This window comes from Xenopus laevis, chromosome 1S, assembly GCF_017654675.1.
Source record: "Xenopus laevis strain J_2021 chromosome 1S, Xenopus_laevis_v10.1, whole genome shotgun sequence".
Lineage (NCBI taxonomy): Eukaryota > Metazoa > Chordata > Amphibia > Anura > Pipidae > Xenopus > Xenopus laevis.
This window is the reverse complement of record NC_054372.1, coordinates 76,917,232-76,934,159: the sequence shown is the minus strand read 5'-3', so window position 1 is coordinate 76,934,159 and position 16,928 is coordinate 76,917,232. Positions and strand designations below refer to the sequence as shown.

General features: G+C 39.8%; 1 protein-coding gene across 7 annotated transcripts in view; it reads left to right on the top strand.

The window, feature by feature from the left end:
- Nucleotides 1–16,928, top strand: part of LOC108704099 (WD repeat and FYVE domain-containing protein 3) — a 453,243-nt gene that overhangs the window by 388,595 nt on the left and 47,720 nt on the right. For all 7 annotated transcript variants that reach the window (XM_041579765.1, XM_041579766.1, XM_041579762.1 and 4 more), the window contains 4 exons: nucleotides 607–755; nucleotides 1,942–2,062; nucleotides 7,170–7,255; nucleotides 7,689–7,769. In XM_041579765.1, coding sequence (XP_041435699.1) covers nucleotides 607–755; nucleotides 1,942–2,062; nucleotides 7,170–7,255; nucleotides 7,689–7,769 — 437 coding nt within the window. The remainder of the gene's footprint in view (nucleotides 1–606; nucleotides 756–1,941; nucleotides 2,063–7,169; nucleotides 7,256–7,688; nucleotides 7,770–16,928) is intronic.

The window sequence follows — 16,928 nt, the reverse complement described above, 5'->3', positions numbered from 1 at the left end:
GTGCATTCCCCTGTATCTCTTCTGTCCATTTGCATGTCAATGATGGAGCTTTTTACTGTTATCAGTTATACTTTTAATGAGTTTGCCATACAATGCACCCAATAGTTTTGAGATCTGCTATGGTGACTACATCTTCTATGAGTCAGTTTGCCCTAGCAATTCACTGTTGTAGCTAGTCATCTTGGTAATGTTGTGCTGTGAGGCAGCATGCGAGATGTGCTGATGTTCAATAGAAGAAGTATGTGTAGGAAAATTTGAACGGCTGTTTGGGGCCTCTGCACCAGCTTGTGCCTCCCCCCTTCAAATTTATCTGATTGCAATGAATGAAGAGGTAGAGGGAGTGATGAAATCTTTTCTTCCTCCAGGCCATGATTGGGGAAACCAATCCACACCTCTTTCGTACTGGGAATGGTTTTCTATCTGCAAATCATTGGCTGCTCATTAGAAGCACCAAAAATAATATTATTGCTTCATTGTTGGTTACATGGCAATTCTGTCTTCTCTGTCATGGCTGTAATTGAAGAAACTATGCTTTATGAGAGATTTGTAATAAATAATTGGCTGTGGTTGAAAAAACGATGATGTGTTTTAAAACGCTGTTTTTAGATTCAACACATGTATCGCTGTGCAAGGGTCCAAGGTCTGGATACTGGTGAAGGCCTCCTGCTCTTTGGCAAAGAACATTTTTATGTTGTTGATGGATTTACAATGACTATCACCAGAGAAATCCGAGATATTGAAACACTACCTGTAAAGTAAGTGATCTTTCATTTAGACAACAATTTTTTTTTTAAATAACCTCTATCTGGATGTGTATAGCTATATTATCTGAAAAAAATATGGACTCATAAAATAGGTTGGTTCATTTAAGTTTGGTAATTCGCATACGTGGCTGATTTTCCAAATTTGGCCTATGTGTGCCAGGTTAGGCTTGCAAATCAGTAAATGTGGTTTTGCAATAAAAACTTTACACATTTATAATAAAATAAAAAAGCCTCTGGGGTTGTTAATTTTCTAGAGACAAAGATGTGCCTGATATGGAGGCTCTGTTACAGTTGTTTGTGCTTTTCATGCTGGTAATGCAAATTGTTCATTGTACTGTATCTAAGAACAACTGATAAATGCAAGTTATACACTAAATAGCAGTGTGTTGGGAGTTTCCTTTAATGAGAAGGATCCAGGGGTTTTTGTAGATAACAAGTTGTCGAAATCTCGGCAGTGTCATTATGTGGCTACTAAAGCAAATAAAGTTAACTCAAGGGATGAAAACATAATTATGCCTCTATAGGTCCATGGTAAGGCCTCATCTAGAGTAGGCAGTGCAGTTTTGGACTCCAGTCCTTAAGAGGGATATAAATGAGCTGGAGAGAGTGCAGAGATGTGCAACTAAACTGGTGGGATGGAAGACTTAAATTATGAGGGTAGACTGTCAAGGTTGCGGTTGTTTTCTCTGGAAAAAAGGCGATTGCGAGGGGACATGATTACACTTTAAGTACATTAGAGAAAAATAGCAGGGGACCTTTTTACCCCTAAAGTGGATCACCGTACCAGAGGCCACCCCTTTAGACTAGAAGAAAAGAACTTTCATTTGAAGCAACGAAGGGAGTTCTTCACAGTCAGGACAGTGAGGTTGTGGAATGCACTGCCGGGTGATGTTGTGATGGCTGATTCAGTTAATGACTTTAAGAATGGCTTGTATGATTTTTTGGACAGACAGATATCAAAGGCTATTGTGATACTAAACTCTATAGTTAGTATAGGTATGGGTATATATAATTTATGTGAAAGTATGAACTTGATGGACTTTGACTTTTTTCAACCCGATTTAACTAAGATATTTTGTACTTCCAGGACTTGCTAAATAGTTTTTTAGAGTGTGTGGGCAGAAAACTAAAGATTTTTCTTTTTTGTAATGAGGCATGTGGCTTTCTTACCCAACAGCATGCATGAGCCAATCATTCCACGTGGTGCAAGACAAGGCCCCAGTCAACTGAAAAGAACCTGTAGTATCTTTGCTTATGAAGATATAAAGGAAGTTCATAAAAGGAGATACTTGTTACAGGTAAATGCTTCAGAATTATTCCATAATATGCCATTTATTAAACAATTGTAACCAATGAAATTTTTTATATTTAGAAATTAAAACAAAAATGAAGATGCATTTTTTGCTCTCGCAGTCAATGGAGTATTCAGTGTCTGAGCTGGCAAATTTTAGTGATCGCTTGGTTTAAGCAAATGTTAAAACTCTATAAAGGGATTCTGTCTAATATAATGAGTAAACTAGCAAACTTTCCACCAGCACCATTGCTCCTTATGGGGGATTTCAACGCAATACTGAACCCCTCGCTAGATAGGTTGGCCCCAAGCCCCCAAACCACCTCTAGAATTTCTCTCTAGACCCAGGTCATGAACCTCACGGATCTCTGGCGCTGGAGAAATACAAGTGTATTCTCTTGTTTCTCAGCTACCTATAACACCTTATCCCGTATTGACCTTGCCCTCGCCTCTACAGAACTGTTGCCCTGGGTGAACTCGGTGGAGTACTTACCTAGAGCTGTTTCTGATCATTCCCCTTTACTGGTAAAACTAGACCTTATCCCAGGACCCAGAGAACATCTCTGGCGTCTTAGCCCAATTTGGTTAACGCAACCTAACATTAAAGGACAAGAAAAGGCAAAAAAATAAAATCCCATTTTTACTTTCTTTAGTGAAAAAGAAACCTCTCTCCAATATACTTTAATTAAAAAATGTGTACCGTTTTTATAAGAAACCTGACTGTATGCAGTGAAATTCTCCCTTCATTTACTGCTGTGGATAGGAATTGTCAGACGGTCCCTAACTGCTGAGCAGGGAAACAATCATACTTATGAACAGCAGGGGGAGCCCCCGCCTTACTTACCAGCCATGCAGAATTCAAGCAGCTTTGTTTATGATGATCCCTAAGCAGCCCAGACCACACTGAGCATGTGCAGGGTCAGGCAAAGATGTTTAACAAAGTTACAAGATGACAGCCCCCTGTGGCCAACTTTGAAATCATTTGTTTGATTAGGCTTGTGGTGCAGTACGTTCATGCTTATGTTTAGTATACAGCATTTCTAGCCTTATTCTATTTTAGACCTTGTCCTTTAAGGAAGCAAATGAGTCAGTCCTCATAGAATTTTGGAACCTTAATCCTGGAACGGCAACCCTGGGGACTGTGTGGGAAGCAGGTAAAGCCACACTGAGGGGAGCACTTACCTCAGCAATTAAAGGAGCTAGGAAAGAAGCCACTCCGGTACTGGAAGAAAAACAGAAAACACTGACTGAGGCAGAAGAGAATTATATTTAGGGCTGCACAAATCGCGCTAGAAGAAACTAGAGTTAAAATGACTCAAAAGAGATTGCTTCCCAAAGAACATTTGATAAAGGGGAGAAGAATGGGAAAATTCTAGCATATCTCTCTAAATCCCAAACTCCATCCAACACTATCCCCAAAATCACCTCCCCTTCAGGCAACATAGTAACAAACCCCTCTCAGATAGCTGATGCTTTTGCAACTTACTACCAAACTTTGTATGCCACCAAAGTCAACTACTCATCAGAACAATTAACAAACTATCTTGATGATATCCGATTCCCCCAACTGTCACCACATGCAAATGCCCTCCTTAATGCCCCTATTACCTTAGTAGAAGTGCAAGATGCAATAGCCTCCCTTCAATCCAACAAAACACCCGGTCCTTATGGCCTTCCATCGGACTAGTACAAAACCTCCAGTGAAATCCTCTTCCCCTGGTTACACAAGACTATAATACATGCCACTGAGGAAGAAAACCTCCCTCCTTCAATGAGGCAGTGATCGTGGTCATCCCAAAAGAAGGGAAGGACCCTCTTAAATGCGAGTCCTATCGACGTATCTCCCTGCTGAACACAGATACCAAGGTGTTTGCTAAGGTCCTGGCCAACAGACTAAAGCAAACTATAGAGGAAATAGTGGAACCAGACCAAACTGGATTTATGCCCAATAAATCTACCAATGTAAATATCTGAAGGCTATTTACAAATTTGCATGCAACTCATAGTAATCATGGCTCAGGTGTAGTAGTGTCACTGGATGCGGCTTAGGTGTTTGACTCTATAGAATGGCCATACCTTTGTGAAATCTTGAGGAGATTTTGCTTGGGGGATCAATTCATTAAATGGGTGAAACTATTATACCAACAACCGGTAGCGATAGTCAGTGCTAATGGCTACCTATCAGCTGTATTTAACCTTTATAGGGGCAACCGACAGGGATGCCCATTATCACCATTCTTTTTTGCCTTTGCAGTGGAGCCTCTGGCAGTCCTGGTTCACCAGGCAAACAACATCACAGGACTCCGCCTGGGGAGAGTGGAAGAACGCATCTCTCTCTATGCGGGCGACATACTGTTGCATCTGGATAACCCAGGTGACTCCCTTCAGGCGGTCCTGAGTATAGTGGATCACTTTGGACAATTTTCAGGGCTAAAAATCAATTGGGTAAAATCAAGCATACTCTCTATCGATACCAACATCGACCCCGGCTTATTCCCTCCCACCCCTCTGGTCTGGGTGGACTCGTTCAAATACCTTGGCATTGTGATACGAAGGAATTTAGACGCCTTTATACCAATCCTCTCCACTAAGAAAGACAAACTGAAAGTATGGGCTAATCTGCCCATTTCCATCTAGGGCAGGATCACTCTTCTAAAAATCATATTTCTCCCCTTCCTTTACATATTCCACAATTCCTCTGTTCCCATCCCCCGTTCCTTCTTTACCTCTATCGATATGGCCCAAACAGCATTTCTCTGGGCTAACAAGCCCCCCAGGTTTGCTAGAGCCAAACTGCGGGCTCCTGTTTGGGCCACATTGGTACTTTTACTCACTGGCAGCCCAGATTTACTATATACATTGGTGGCTTAATCCAGATCCATATAATCTGAATTTCCCACTACAGGCCACTTTGGCAAGCTCAATAGAGTCACTCTCATATATCCCATTTCACAAATCCCCTGATTTTTACACAACCCACCCAGTTATAATTACTCCATACAAAGCGTGGGTGGCAGCACTTAAAGTTTGCGATCTTGCACTACCCCTCCTGTCGTCTCATCTACCCCTATGGGGAAATTCCTTCCTCCCACATCTGCAACATATAGCAGAGTACAAAATATGGCAACAATGGGGCCTACGTACACTAGGGGACTTGGTTAAGGATGGAATGATACGCCCCAGGACCGAAATTAAACATGTCCAAACCCAGGAATCTCTCCCCTGGTTCTCCTATTTCCACCTTAGACAGGCCACCAATGCTCAATTTCAAGGGAACGCTATGCACCTTACAACATCTAAGATAGAATCAGCCCTGAGAGCCCCTACCACCAAGAAACTTGTTACCAGGCTGTACTCGCTTCTCCTAGCTACTATTAAGCCTCCATTTAACGCAGAGGGTGCAGCCTGGAGCAAAGACATCCCAGGGTTGGAGGATGGGGACTGGGAGGAGGCAAATGACAGGGCCTATGACTATCTCGTCTCGACCAGAGATAGATTGATTCAGTTCAAGATCCTACATAGACTCCACTTAACTCCAAATAGGCTGTTTCGTATGAACAGACTCGACTCACCACAGTGTCCTAAGTGTAGGGCCTCAGAGTCGTCTTACCTACACCTCATCTGGTCATGCCCCCGAATCCAAGCCTTCTGGTCTCAGGTTCTCAACTATATTCAGGATAAAACAGCACTACCCAACCTGATAACCCCTCAGTTGAGCATTCTTGGTGTAATAGATGAGGTAACCCCAAGGGCGGACATGAGAATTCTTTTTCGTACATTACTGTTCTATGCCAGGAAATGTATTCTCCTGAATTGGATGTCCCCCCAACCACCCACATTTAATGGCTGGTTGAACTTGCTAAAAACAAGACTCCCCCTTATACAACTCACCTATACTGCAAGAGGATGTCCTCAGAAATATGATCTGGTGTGGCGGGACTGCCACAGGGGAGCCGGAGGCCACAGGGGAGCCTTAATGTTAGAGATGGCAAGATAACAATGGCATATCTAAATCACCTACTTAAGTGCCCTAGGGGCAATAGATCCAGAATTATACCCGAATTAAAGTATATACAAATCTACAGGATTCACATATTTCAAATGCTGATATACTGTGTGATATATTTACAATAAGATGGAACCATGCATAATACAATATTTGTTTGTTTGTTTATTGTTTGAAAATGCAAAATAAAAACCTTTAAAAAAAAAAAAAAATAATAACATTTCAAAATGCATCAGTTAATAGTACTGCTCCAGCAGAATCTTGAACTGAAATCCATTTTTCACAAGAGCAAACAATTGTTGTTGGATTCTCAGGTACCTTTCAGTCACTCTTTACTGCTGCATTGCAAGTTGTAATGCTGCATTGCAAGCCTGATATCACCCCCAGCAACCTATCAATATAAAAATGGAATGGTAACAAGATAACAGCTGCCTAAAACCTGCATCGCTCCCAAAGTGAAGTTTTTTTTTTATGAAAGCACAATAACCTGAGAAGGCTGCATGCACACCAATTGCAACTAAAAAATACATTTGGTTCAGAATAAATGGAATAAATTTAGTAAATTATCTGCAACATGAACAATGTAATTTAGAAATACAAATAACACAATAAAATTATGACAGAATTCCTTTGAATATACAGTATAGCGACAGATTAACCAAAAAACTGACAGTAAAAATTATTGAAGAAAAAATATATGTAATGTAGCAACATGCTCTGTAGATAATGCAAGATTGTAAAATCAATAAAACTTAAGTTCATTTGCTTTTACAACACTGCCTTTTGTATGAATTGGTCCTGTTAAATCCAAATAAACAATGGCGTGTTTGACTACTGTTTATATAATTTCATGTTACTTTTTGCTCTATAGCTTTGCCTGCTATACTTTTAATTTATTATGTTTCTAGTGCAGGGGTCTTTATGATCTACTCATAATTAATTTATAATTGTATATGGTCTGCATTTGCCTTTCTAAGCAGAAAAATTAAATGGGAAAACATCTGGAAAAAAAATCTAATAAAATATTTCTAAGAATAAATGTTTCTTATCCAGTTATTGTACCAAATGTATGTGTAATTGCCCTTCAATTTATGCTTGTATTTTAAAGCCAATTGCTGTGGAAGTGTTTTCTGGAGATGGACGGAATTACTTGCTGGCTTTTCAAAAAGGAGTTAGAAATAAAGTCTATCAACGGTATGTCTGTCTAAAGCAAGGTACAACCGAGTTTCTGCCTTTACATAATTATCACAACTCCCAGTATACTCTACCAGTATAAAGGTTGACATTTTTCATTAAATGATGTTTTAGAAACTGGCCACTATCATCAGTGCAGTAGTCAAATATCAAGTATAGCATACCTTCAAAGAGAAGTGCAGCTGATTGCCCTGTGTCATGTATCCATTAAATTGCATCCTCTGATTTATAACTTCAGAACATCCAAGTTCTTTTTACTAATCACAGGGATTGCTAGATTATTAAACTTTATTTGGAGGCTTTATTATATATTATCTCTGCCAAAGCCAAGCTATATTCTCTGTCGTAGCATTCATGATGCCAGTTCCTTTTGTTCCAAACAACTACAGCATCAAGTATATAAGGCTACTTCTTTTGTTAAAATTCCTACTAGGTTCTTGGCTGTTGTTCCTTCCCTGACAGACAGTTCTGAATCGGTGTCAGGGCAGCGCCCAAACACCAGTGTTGAACAAGGGTATGTATTTTCATTACTATTTTATCAAATTGTGCTGAGTTAATATAGATTTATTTTAAAGATAAACTTGTCAACATGTATAACAACTTGATATTTGTGAAACTGTTGTTGGGGAACCCTCTGCACCCAGTTCAGTCATTACAGATTGGTTCCAAGCCTTTCATGAATTTCATGAACTTTCTATGATTTGTGGCATTTAAAAAGCCAGGCCCTTCAACCACATTACAGCAAGTTCCAATACAATCTCTAGACAAGAATAGTAGAATTTGAGACCCTACTACCCATCTTAGAGGATGCAGCTCAATTTTAAAAGCCAGGGGGCAGAAAAAGAGTCTATTATAAAACTCCTCTCTGCATCCACTGGCCTGGAACCAAAAGAGGCATCAGCTTGTCTTAATTGTACAATGGTCCTTTTGTTAGAGGAATTACCACTTTGTCTAACAAAAAGACATTGACATGTTGACTGATCTGTCAAAGACTCCTTGATGCTATACACTTGTTATGCTACCATGGATATTTTGCAGCTATTCATGATAACCACAGCCATGTCTGTTGCCAGTAGAAGAGTCTTATGGCCCAAGACCTTTTTAGTTGCATAGCCATTTACACGACCAATGATCTGGTCCAGAATCGCACCCTCATAAATAAAAACCTGCAACCACAGAAACATCTTACCCCATAATGAAAAACGTATTCTTGAATGTGTGCTTAAATTCTACTCCTGAAAAAATAGAAGTATATTTGTACTTTCAAGATCCCCCTATTATTGAGGAAGCCAATTATGGACATGCTCATTGTTGAAGCCACCACTCCAGTGCCAACCAGCCAATGGGGTAAAGTTTTCTGTTCCAATAGCTTTTTGGTTCCAAAGAGAGATAATTGCTGTTGTCCCATGCATCACTAGGTTTCTTTATACCTTCTTTCAGAAATTTAATCTGCAAATTGTGGAAAAGGAAGACCCTTTCATATCCATAGACTTAAAGGGGTGGCTCACCTTAAGTTAATTTTTAGTATGTTATAGAATGGCCAATTCTAAGCAACTTTTCAATTGGACTTTATTTTTTATTATTTATAGTTTTTTATGTTAGCCTTCTTCTTCTGGCTCTTTCCTGCTTTCAAAGGGGGTCACTGACCCCATCTAAAAAACAAATACTGCAGAACCCCCATTTTACGTTTTTTCAGAAAAAAATGGTGTAAAATTCATGAAAATGTAAAATCATGGAAATGTATTATGCTTAATAAATAGGTGGGACCACAAAACGCCAATGTAAAATGAGGGGAAACTTAAAATCAGGGGATGTAAAATTGAGGTTCCACTGTACTCTGAAGGCTACAAATCTATTGTTATTGCTACTTTTTATTACTCGTGTTTCTATTCAGACTCTCTCCTATTCATATTCCAGTCTCTTATACAAATCAATGCATGGTTGCCAGGGTAATTTGGACCCTAGAAACCAGATTGCTGAAATTGCAAACTGGAGACCTGCTGAATAAAAAGCTAAATAACTCAGAAACCACAAATAATTTAAAATGAAAACCAATTGCAAATTGTCTCAAAATATCACTCTCTACAGCAAACTAAATGTTAATGTAAAGGTGAACAACCCCTTTAAATGACATATATAAAAAGGGGTCTGCACTCACAGGACTTAGATGAAAAATAATAAAGGTTTATTTAGACAAGGCAACCACTAACGTTTTGGCCAGCAATCTAGCCTTTATCAAAGTGCACAAACAAACCCAGAGCAACCTTATATACCCTTTGTGGTGGGAAAAGAACTGGAGTGACGTCATTGAGCGTCATACCTGGGGCAACCCCCACAAACAACCCAAAACAAATAGCGACACAGAAAATTTAAACAAAGCCAATGTCAATGTAGCGCCAAATCCTGTAAATAGAGGAGCCATACTGAGGCATGATATGTTTTTATTCAAAATGTGCCATGAATAAATTAATGAAGGCTGTGGCTACATTTGACCCCATGCTCGTGCCTCTCAGTTGTAGATAATAACTTAGTTCAAACTTAAAATAGTTGAATTTCAAGCACATATCCAGAAGATTAATAAGAAATTCTGTGTTAATATTACCAGTGAATAATGCTTTTGACAGAATGGCGGGTCTAAAGTTGAGATACACAGGTGTGACTTAACATCATTGAGCATTGAAATATAATCAAATATTCTTTACTGCATTACATTGCTCAAGTGAGCGTTAAACTCACAATAACTATATGAAAGTAAATTTTATTCTGATGCTTTATTGGATGGGTCTGAGTGTCCAAATACCCCTACCAAGCCATTAATACTAAAACAGCTCAGTATACAATTGCTAATTGGTGGTGGAGCTAACTTAGCATCCAGTGTCATTTTACTATGGGCGTTCTGTCTACAACCATAAGGATGGATATCTTATTTGTTCGTTGCAAGGAACACTCCTGTACTCTCTTACCAAACAGTATCAACACCCACACTATTTGGGGTGAAAACCCTAATTTAAGTGAAACATTAATATTGAGAGATACAGCATTTCTAAAAATTTCGTTCTTTCTCTGATATGTCATTCCAACGCCTTACTTCTATACATGTTTCCAGCTTTTCTATTGCCCTTTTGTTTTTCCCTCTACTTTCAGCCACCTTTCTTATGTTTTTCCTGCTTCTGGGTTTCTTTCCCGCCTTCCAACTCTAGAGGTTCCCGACCTCGTCTTTAAATTCAGCTTTGGTACCCCTAGCGCTGGACTCCTGACCAGTAAAACACAGTGCTTGACACTCTCTGCACTAACTATTTACGCACAAGACAATAATTAATTATTTGCTATGTAACAAGTAAAAGATCATTTGTTACAAATAAACACAGCAATACACCCTTACGGTACAGCTCGGATTTGTTTTAAATGTCCCAGGTGCCTGCCTTGCTTTACACTAGGAAGATATATGCATGTTAACCCCCCCCCCCGTTCCTCGGCTCAACTCAGTCTCTAACTTTCCGATCTCCTTCCGACATCTATTGACCACACTCCTGCTACTTAAGTCCGCTTCAGATTCTTCGTATTTTTTGATAACTGTAGGCAATACAAGATCCTACTCCCTACCGGTATACATACACAAAGGAGGATGAATGATTACCCTGTTAGCTGCATTTCATTTATGGTTACAAGCTAAACAGGCCAGCGTCTGTGCCTTATTGATACTTATTATTGCAGTTCTTTCTTTTTTGTAACAGTATCTTTTTGATTAATGTTCTGCACACTTTAGGAACAATGTATTCACTGATGATCTATTTATATTTAACGCTATTGAGCGTTTCTTAATAGATTTTGAGCATATACTTATTATCTTGATAAAATGGATTTATGTTCCTATTACTATATACTGTTTATGGACTTTGTTAACACGCTTTCTTTATTCACTGTTTCTACATCTTTGTGTACTCCTTTGGCTACATCTTTGTGTACTCTTTTGGCAAATTCAATGAACACTCCCTGGAACTTCTGCATCCCTCCAATGAGACAGACAATATTATATCATCTGCAACCGCTTTCATTGTTCTGTAGGTAACTTACATAGTTACATAGTTAAATTGGGTTGAAAAAAAACAAAGTCCATCAAGTTCAAACCCTCCAAATGAAAACCCAATATCCTTACACACACCGCTCCATACTTTTTACACATACATTATATATATATATATATATATCCATATCTATACTAATTATAGAGTTTATCACAATAGCCTTTGATATTATGTCTGTCCAAGAAATCATCCAAGCCATTCTTAAAAGCATTAACAGATTCAGCCATCACAACATCACCCAGCAGTGTATTCCGCAACCTCACTGTCCTCACTGTGAAGAACCACCTATGTTGCTTCAAATGAAAGTTATTTTCTTCTAGTCTGAAGGGGTTTCTTCTGGTACAGTGATCATCTTTATAGGTAAAAAGGTCTTCTGCTATTTGTCTATAATGTCCTCTAATGTACTTGTAAAGTGTAATCATGTCTCTTCGCAAGCGCCTTTTTTCCAGCAAAAATAGAAACAGTACTTTCAATGCTCACCTCCAGGTCATTGATAAAACAATTTTTAGATAGAAAGAGGTATAATTAATTTATACCAATTCCCTCTTCAATGCACTATTGACAAAAAAAAGGGGGGGGCTGCTTCCTTGAATATCACCGTTCACACCAGGTTAAAATGACACAGGAAATCTGAAATAGAATGCAAAAGGAAGCGCACACATAGAGTAGTATTGTCTCAATTAAGATAAGCAATTAAGCCCCTAGAGCCACAGAGTGTTTGAAAATGGTGCCTAGAGAGCTATATTGCAGAAGATCCACCAGTGTGATATTCTTCAAGATTCCCTCTTTCGGGTATATACTCACAAGATTTCTTGGATTTTTGATGCATATAGTAATGTTCGTTCTTCACCTTATAAGTTTTCTCCAGTCATCCACCAAGTAGTATAATGAATAGTGATGGGCGAATTTGCGCCGTTTCGCTTCGCCGAAAAATTTGCGAATTTCGCGAGAAATTCGCGAAACGGCGAAAAATTCGCGAAACGGCGCCGGCGTCTCGTTTTTGACGCCGGCGCCCGGTTTTTCGACGCCGGCGCCCGTTTTCGACGCCGGCGCCCGTTTTTGACGCCGGCGTCCGTTTTTCGAAAAAAAAATTTTTGACGCCGGCGAATTTTTTCGGCGAATTTTCGCGGGCGTTTCGCGAATTTATTCGCTGGACGCAAATTCGCCGCGAATTCGCGCCTGGCGAATAAATTCGCCCATCACTAATAATGAAGATATAAGCAAAATATAGTATAATATTGCTTTAATAAATGTTAAAAATCACCATAAAACAAACAATTTTCTACTCACAAGGATCGCCAGATCATAAAGCACATAGTACCCAAAGCAAAATAAAAGTCCAGAGTTCTCTGGGTCCAGGAAGGTTTCTCCTGTTGAGTCTGTGATCGATGAATAAATCAAACTGCTCCAATATACAACGCGTTTCGCAGTCTCTCTTGACCGCTTCCTCAGGGAAGGTGTGATGATCACACAAGTCCTTGTTAATCATGTCGGTGCTGCTTCCTCCCTGTTGCAGACTTACCCATTTATATTTATTGTGACATAATTAAACGCAACTTGATGTTCAAATTTTAACATTAGCAGCAAATACCCAATAAACATATAAACATATTCCAAGAAATTCACACTGGACTTGTGTGATCATCACACCTTCCTTGAGGAAGCGGTCAAGAGAGACTGCGAAACGCATTGGATATTGGAGCAGTTTGATTTATTCATCACTCTGTGGCTCTAGGGGCTTAATTGTTTATCTTAATTGAGACAATACTACTCTATGGGGCAAATTCACTAAGATTCGTAGTTGCGCCAGGCGCAACTTCGCCGCACTTCGCCACACTTCGCCAGGCGTAGTTTCGCCAGCGCTCCGCAAATTCACTAAAATCCGAAGTTGTGCACAGGGGTAGCGTAAGGTTGCGAAGTTGCGCTAGCGTTGATTCGCTAAGTGAAGCGAAGTTACGCTAGCGAAGGTTAATTTGCATACGGCGCCAAATTCCAATTTCAATGGAGGAATACAGATCAGCACTACAAATGCCTAGAAAACCTTCAAAACATCAAATAAAATTTTTATTTTGCCCTAAACATGTGCCCACTGTATAGTTAAGTTGCCATGATCTTAGAAAAAACTTTTTTTGAAGCAATCCCTATCTACTCTATTGCGCTTCGCCAGGTCTGAGGTGGCAAAGGAAGTCTAGCGTAAAAGGTAGCGTTCAGTACACTGCGCGCGTTAGTGAATTTGCGTAGTTACGTCCGTTGCGAAAATTCGCCAGGCGTAAGCGTGCGAAGTAACACTTGCGAATCTACGCCAGCATTCGTTAGTGAATTTGCGAAGTAACGAAAATGCCCAACGCTAGCGAATTGACGCTAGCGTTCGGCGCTTCGGCGCTTAGTGAATTTGCCCCTATGTGTGCGCTTCCTTTTGCATTCTATTTCAGATTTCCAATGATAAAACAAGTTGAAAAGCAAGGGACCTAGTACAGAGCCCTGCGATACTCCTCTAACAACACTGGTCCAATTAGAAAATGTTCCATTTTCCACCACAATTTGTATTCTATCCTTTAGCCAGTTCTCTATCAAGGTACAAATACTTTGTTCCAGGCCAACATTCCTTAATTTAACTAGTAACCTTCTGTGTGGCACTGTATCAAATGCTTTAGCAAAGTCTAAGTAAATCACATCCATTGCCATCCCAGAATCAAGGTCCCTGCTTACTTTCTCATAAAAAGAAATTAAGTTAGTCTGGCAAGATCTATTACGTATAAAACCATGCTGGCACATACTCATAGTATTATGATTTGCTATGAAGTCCAGTATCTTATCTTTTATCAAACCTTTGAATTGCTTTCCTACCACTGACGTCAGACTAACTAGCCAATAGTTTTGAGGCTGAGAACGGGATCCTTTTTGAATAGCGGCACCACATTAGCAATTCGCCAGTCTCTCTGCACTATGCCAGACCTCAATGAATCCTGAAAAATTAAGTAAAGAGATTTGGCTCGCTAAGTACCCTGGGATGAATACTTGGGTGTCTCCACTCTTAAAGGAACAGGACCTTTGTTTATCTTAACATGTTCTAGTATCTTTCGAATTTCCTCAGGTGTGAATCATGCACCATTAGTTTTACTAGAATTAGGACTGTTAAGAAGGAAACCTTCATTAACTGGTTCCTCATTTGTGTAGTCTGACGAAAAATATGAGTTCAGAATCTACGCTTTTTATTTTGTTTTCCTCAACCAGCTGACCCCCCCCTCTGATATTAAAGGTCCCACCCCTTCCTGCTTCATTTTTTGACTATTAACATTTGTAAAAAATAATTGTGGATTCTTTTTACTGCTTGCTGCAGTATCCTTTTCCATATAAATTTTAGCTTGCCGTATAGCTTTTTTGCATGATTTATTTGTCTCCTTGTACCTTATAAATTATTTGGCTGTCCCAGCTAACTTGAAAGCCTTAAAAGCAAGTCTTGTCTTACCCACCTCAACACCCACAATTCTATTGAACCAAATAGGTTTTGCTTTGCAACGACGTTCCTTGCTTACAAGGGGAATATACTGACATGTACCTGTATATATATTAAGCAGCATTTTAAAGACTTCCCATTTTTGTTCTGTGTTTAACCCTGTGAAAAGCATTTGCCACATAGATGCCCTGATACTGTCAACGTTTGCATGCCTGAAATTTTGTTTTAGTTACTCCCTTATAGAATAGCTTCTGCAACAGAATCTCAAAGGAGACCATGTTATGATCATTATTCCCTAAATGCTCACCCACACAAATGCTAGAGATGAGTTCAGTATTATTAGTTATTATAAGGTCCAAAAGAGAGTTATTCATAGTAGGTTTTTGAACGAGCTGGAATAAAAAGTTGTCATTCAGTATATTTACAAACATACTAGCTTTTTCTGTCTTGGCAACCCCAATACCCCAGGCAATGTCTGAATAATTGAAGTCACCCATAGCAACAACTTGACCCAGCTGTGAAGCCACTTGTATCTGCAAGAGTAGTTGGGCTTAATACTCGTCACTTATACAAGGTGGTTTGTAGCATACACCAATGATAATTCTCTTTGTAACCTTTTGCCCAGTCAAAATCTCTACCCAGAGGGATTCTTCACCTTCACCCGTGCCAGCAATGGTTATTTCTTTAGTGCATGGCTTTAACTCAGACTTTACATACAAACACACTCCTCCACCCTTTTTAATCCCAATGTCCCTCCTAAAAAGGGTGTAACCATTTAAAATCACAGTCCAGTCACATGTTTCATCTCACCAGGTCTCAGTAATATCAATTATATCATAATTTTTAGAGCATGCAATTAATTCTAGGTCTCCCATTTTACCTGACAAACTCCGTGCATTTGCCAGCATACATCGGAGGTTACTAATTTTTACTTTTGAAATTTGCATTACTTAGTGGAGAATTACATGTTAAGTTAGTATTAGTCTGTTTTTGTTGTAACAGAGGGACCTCCTTAGCTCCAATTCATAATAAGGTGGAGATCCCCCTTCTGAGGTAGCAGTGATAAAACTGCTCAACGACAAGAAAGTGGCATCTCACCAGTCTTGAGGGCCCTATGGAAATCATGTCCCAGAGTATCCCAGAAGAACTGGAAGAACTCTACAGTCAATCCATCCAGCCCTGGAGATTTATTATGGGGCATTAAGTGGAGTGCTAGCTAATCCCACTGCCCCATCTACCCTAGCTTCCCCATAATTCTTTATCTCACCCACCCCCCCTTGCCTAGTTTAAACACTCCTCCAACCTCTTAGCCATTCTTTCCTCCTAGCACAGTGGACCTCCTTCCATTGAGGTGCAAACCGTCATGACCGTATAGCTTGTACCCCAAGGAAAAATCAGCCCAGTGCTCTAGGAACCCAAACCCTTCCTTCACCAAAACTTGAGCCACACATTTAGCTCCCTAAGCTCCCGCTGTCTAAACTTGCACGTGTTTCAGAAAAAAATACATTGAAAGACCTTTCCTTGACCTTAGAGCCTAGATCCCTGAAATCACTCATTAAGGTCTTCCATCTACCATTTATTTTGTCATTTATACCAATATGCACTAAGACAGTTGGGTCATGCCCAGCCCCACCCAATAATTTGTCTACCTGATCAAACACATGCCGAACCCTGGCACCAGGTAGACAGCGAACTGTTCGGTTGTAGCGAACCGGATGACAGATTACCCTACCACTTTCCTAATAATTGAATCCCCTACAACCACAATCTTCTTAGGCCTGACTCTGCTCTCCTCCCCACCACTACTAGAGAAACTGGTTTCCCAGTTGTTAGAGAGATCAGCCCCATCTAGAATTGCCAATCCAGAGTTCACACTCCCATCTTCTTCACACAATCTGGCAAATTTGTTGCGATGTATAAAATCTGGATCAGCCTCCATTTTCCTTTTGCCCACCTTAGATTTTCTAACTGTCACCCAGCTTGCTGCCTCAACATCCTGCTGCTGTTCTGTTCCCCCCAAACTATCTGACCCCGCTAGGTCAGGCTCAGTGAGCAAGAGATGCCTTTTAAGATTGTCAATTGACCGCAGTGTTGCAATTTGTTGCTCTGGTGCTCTAACTCGAGCATTCAA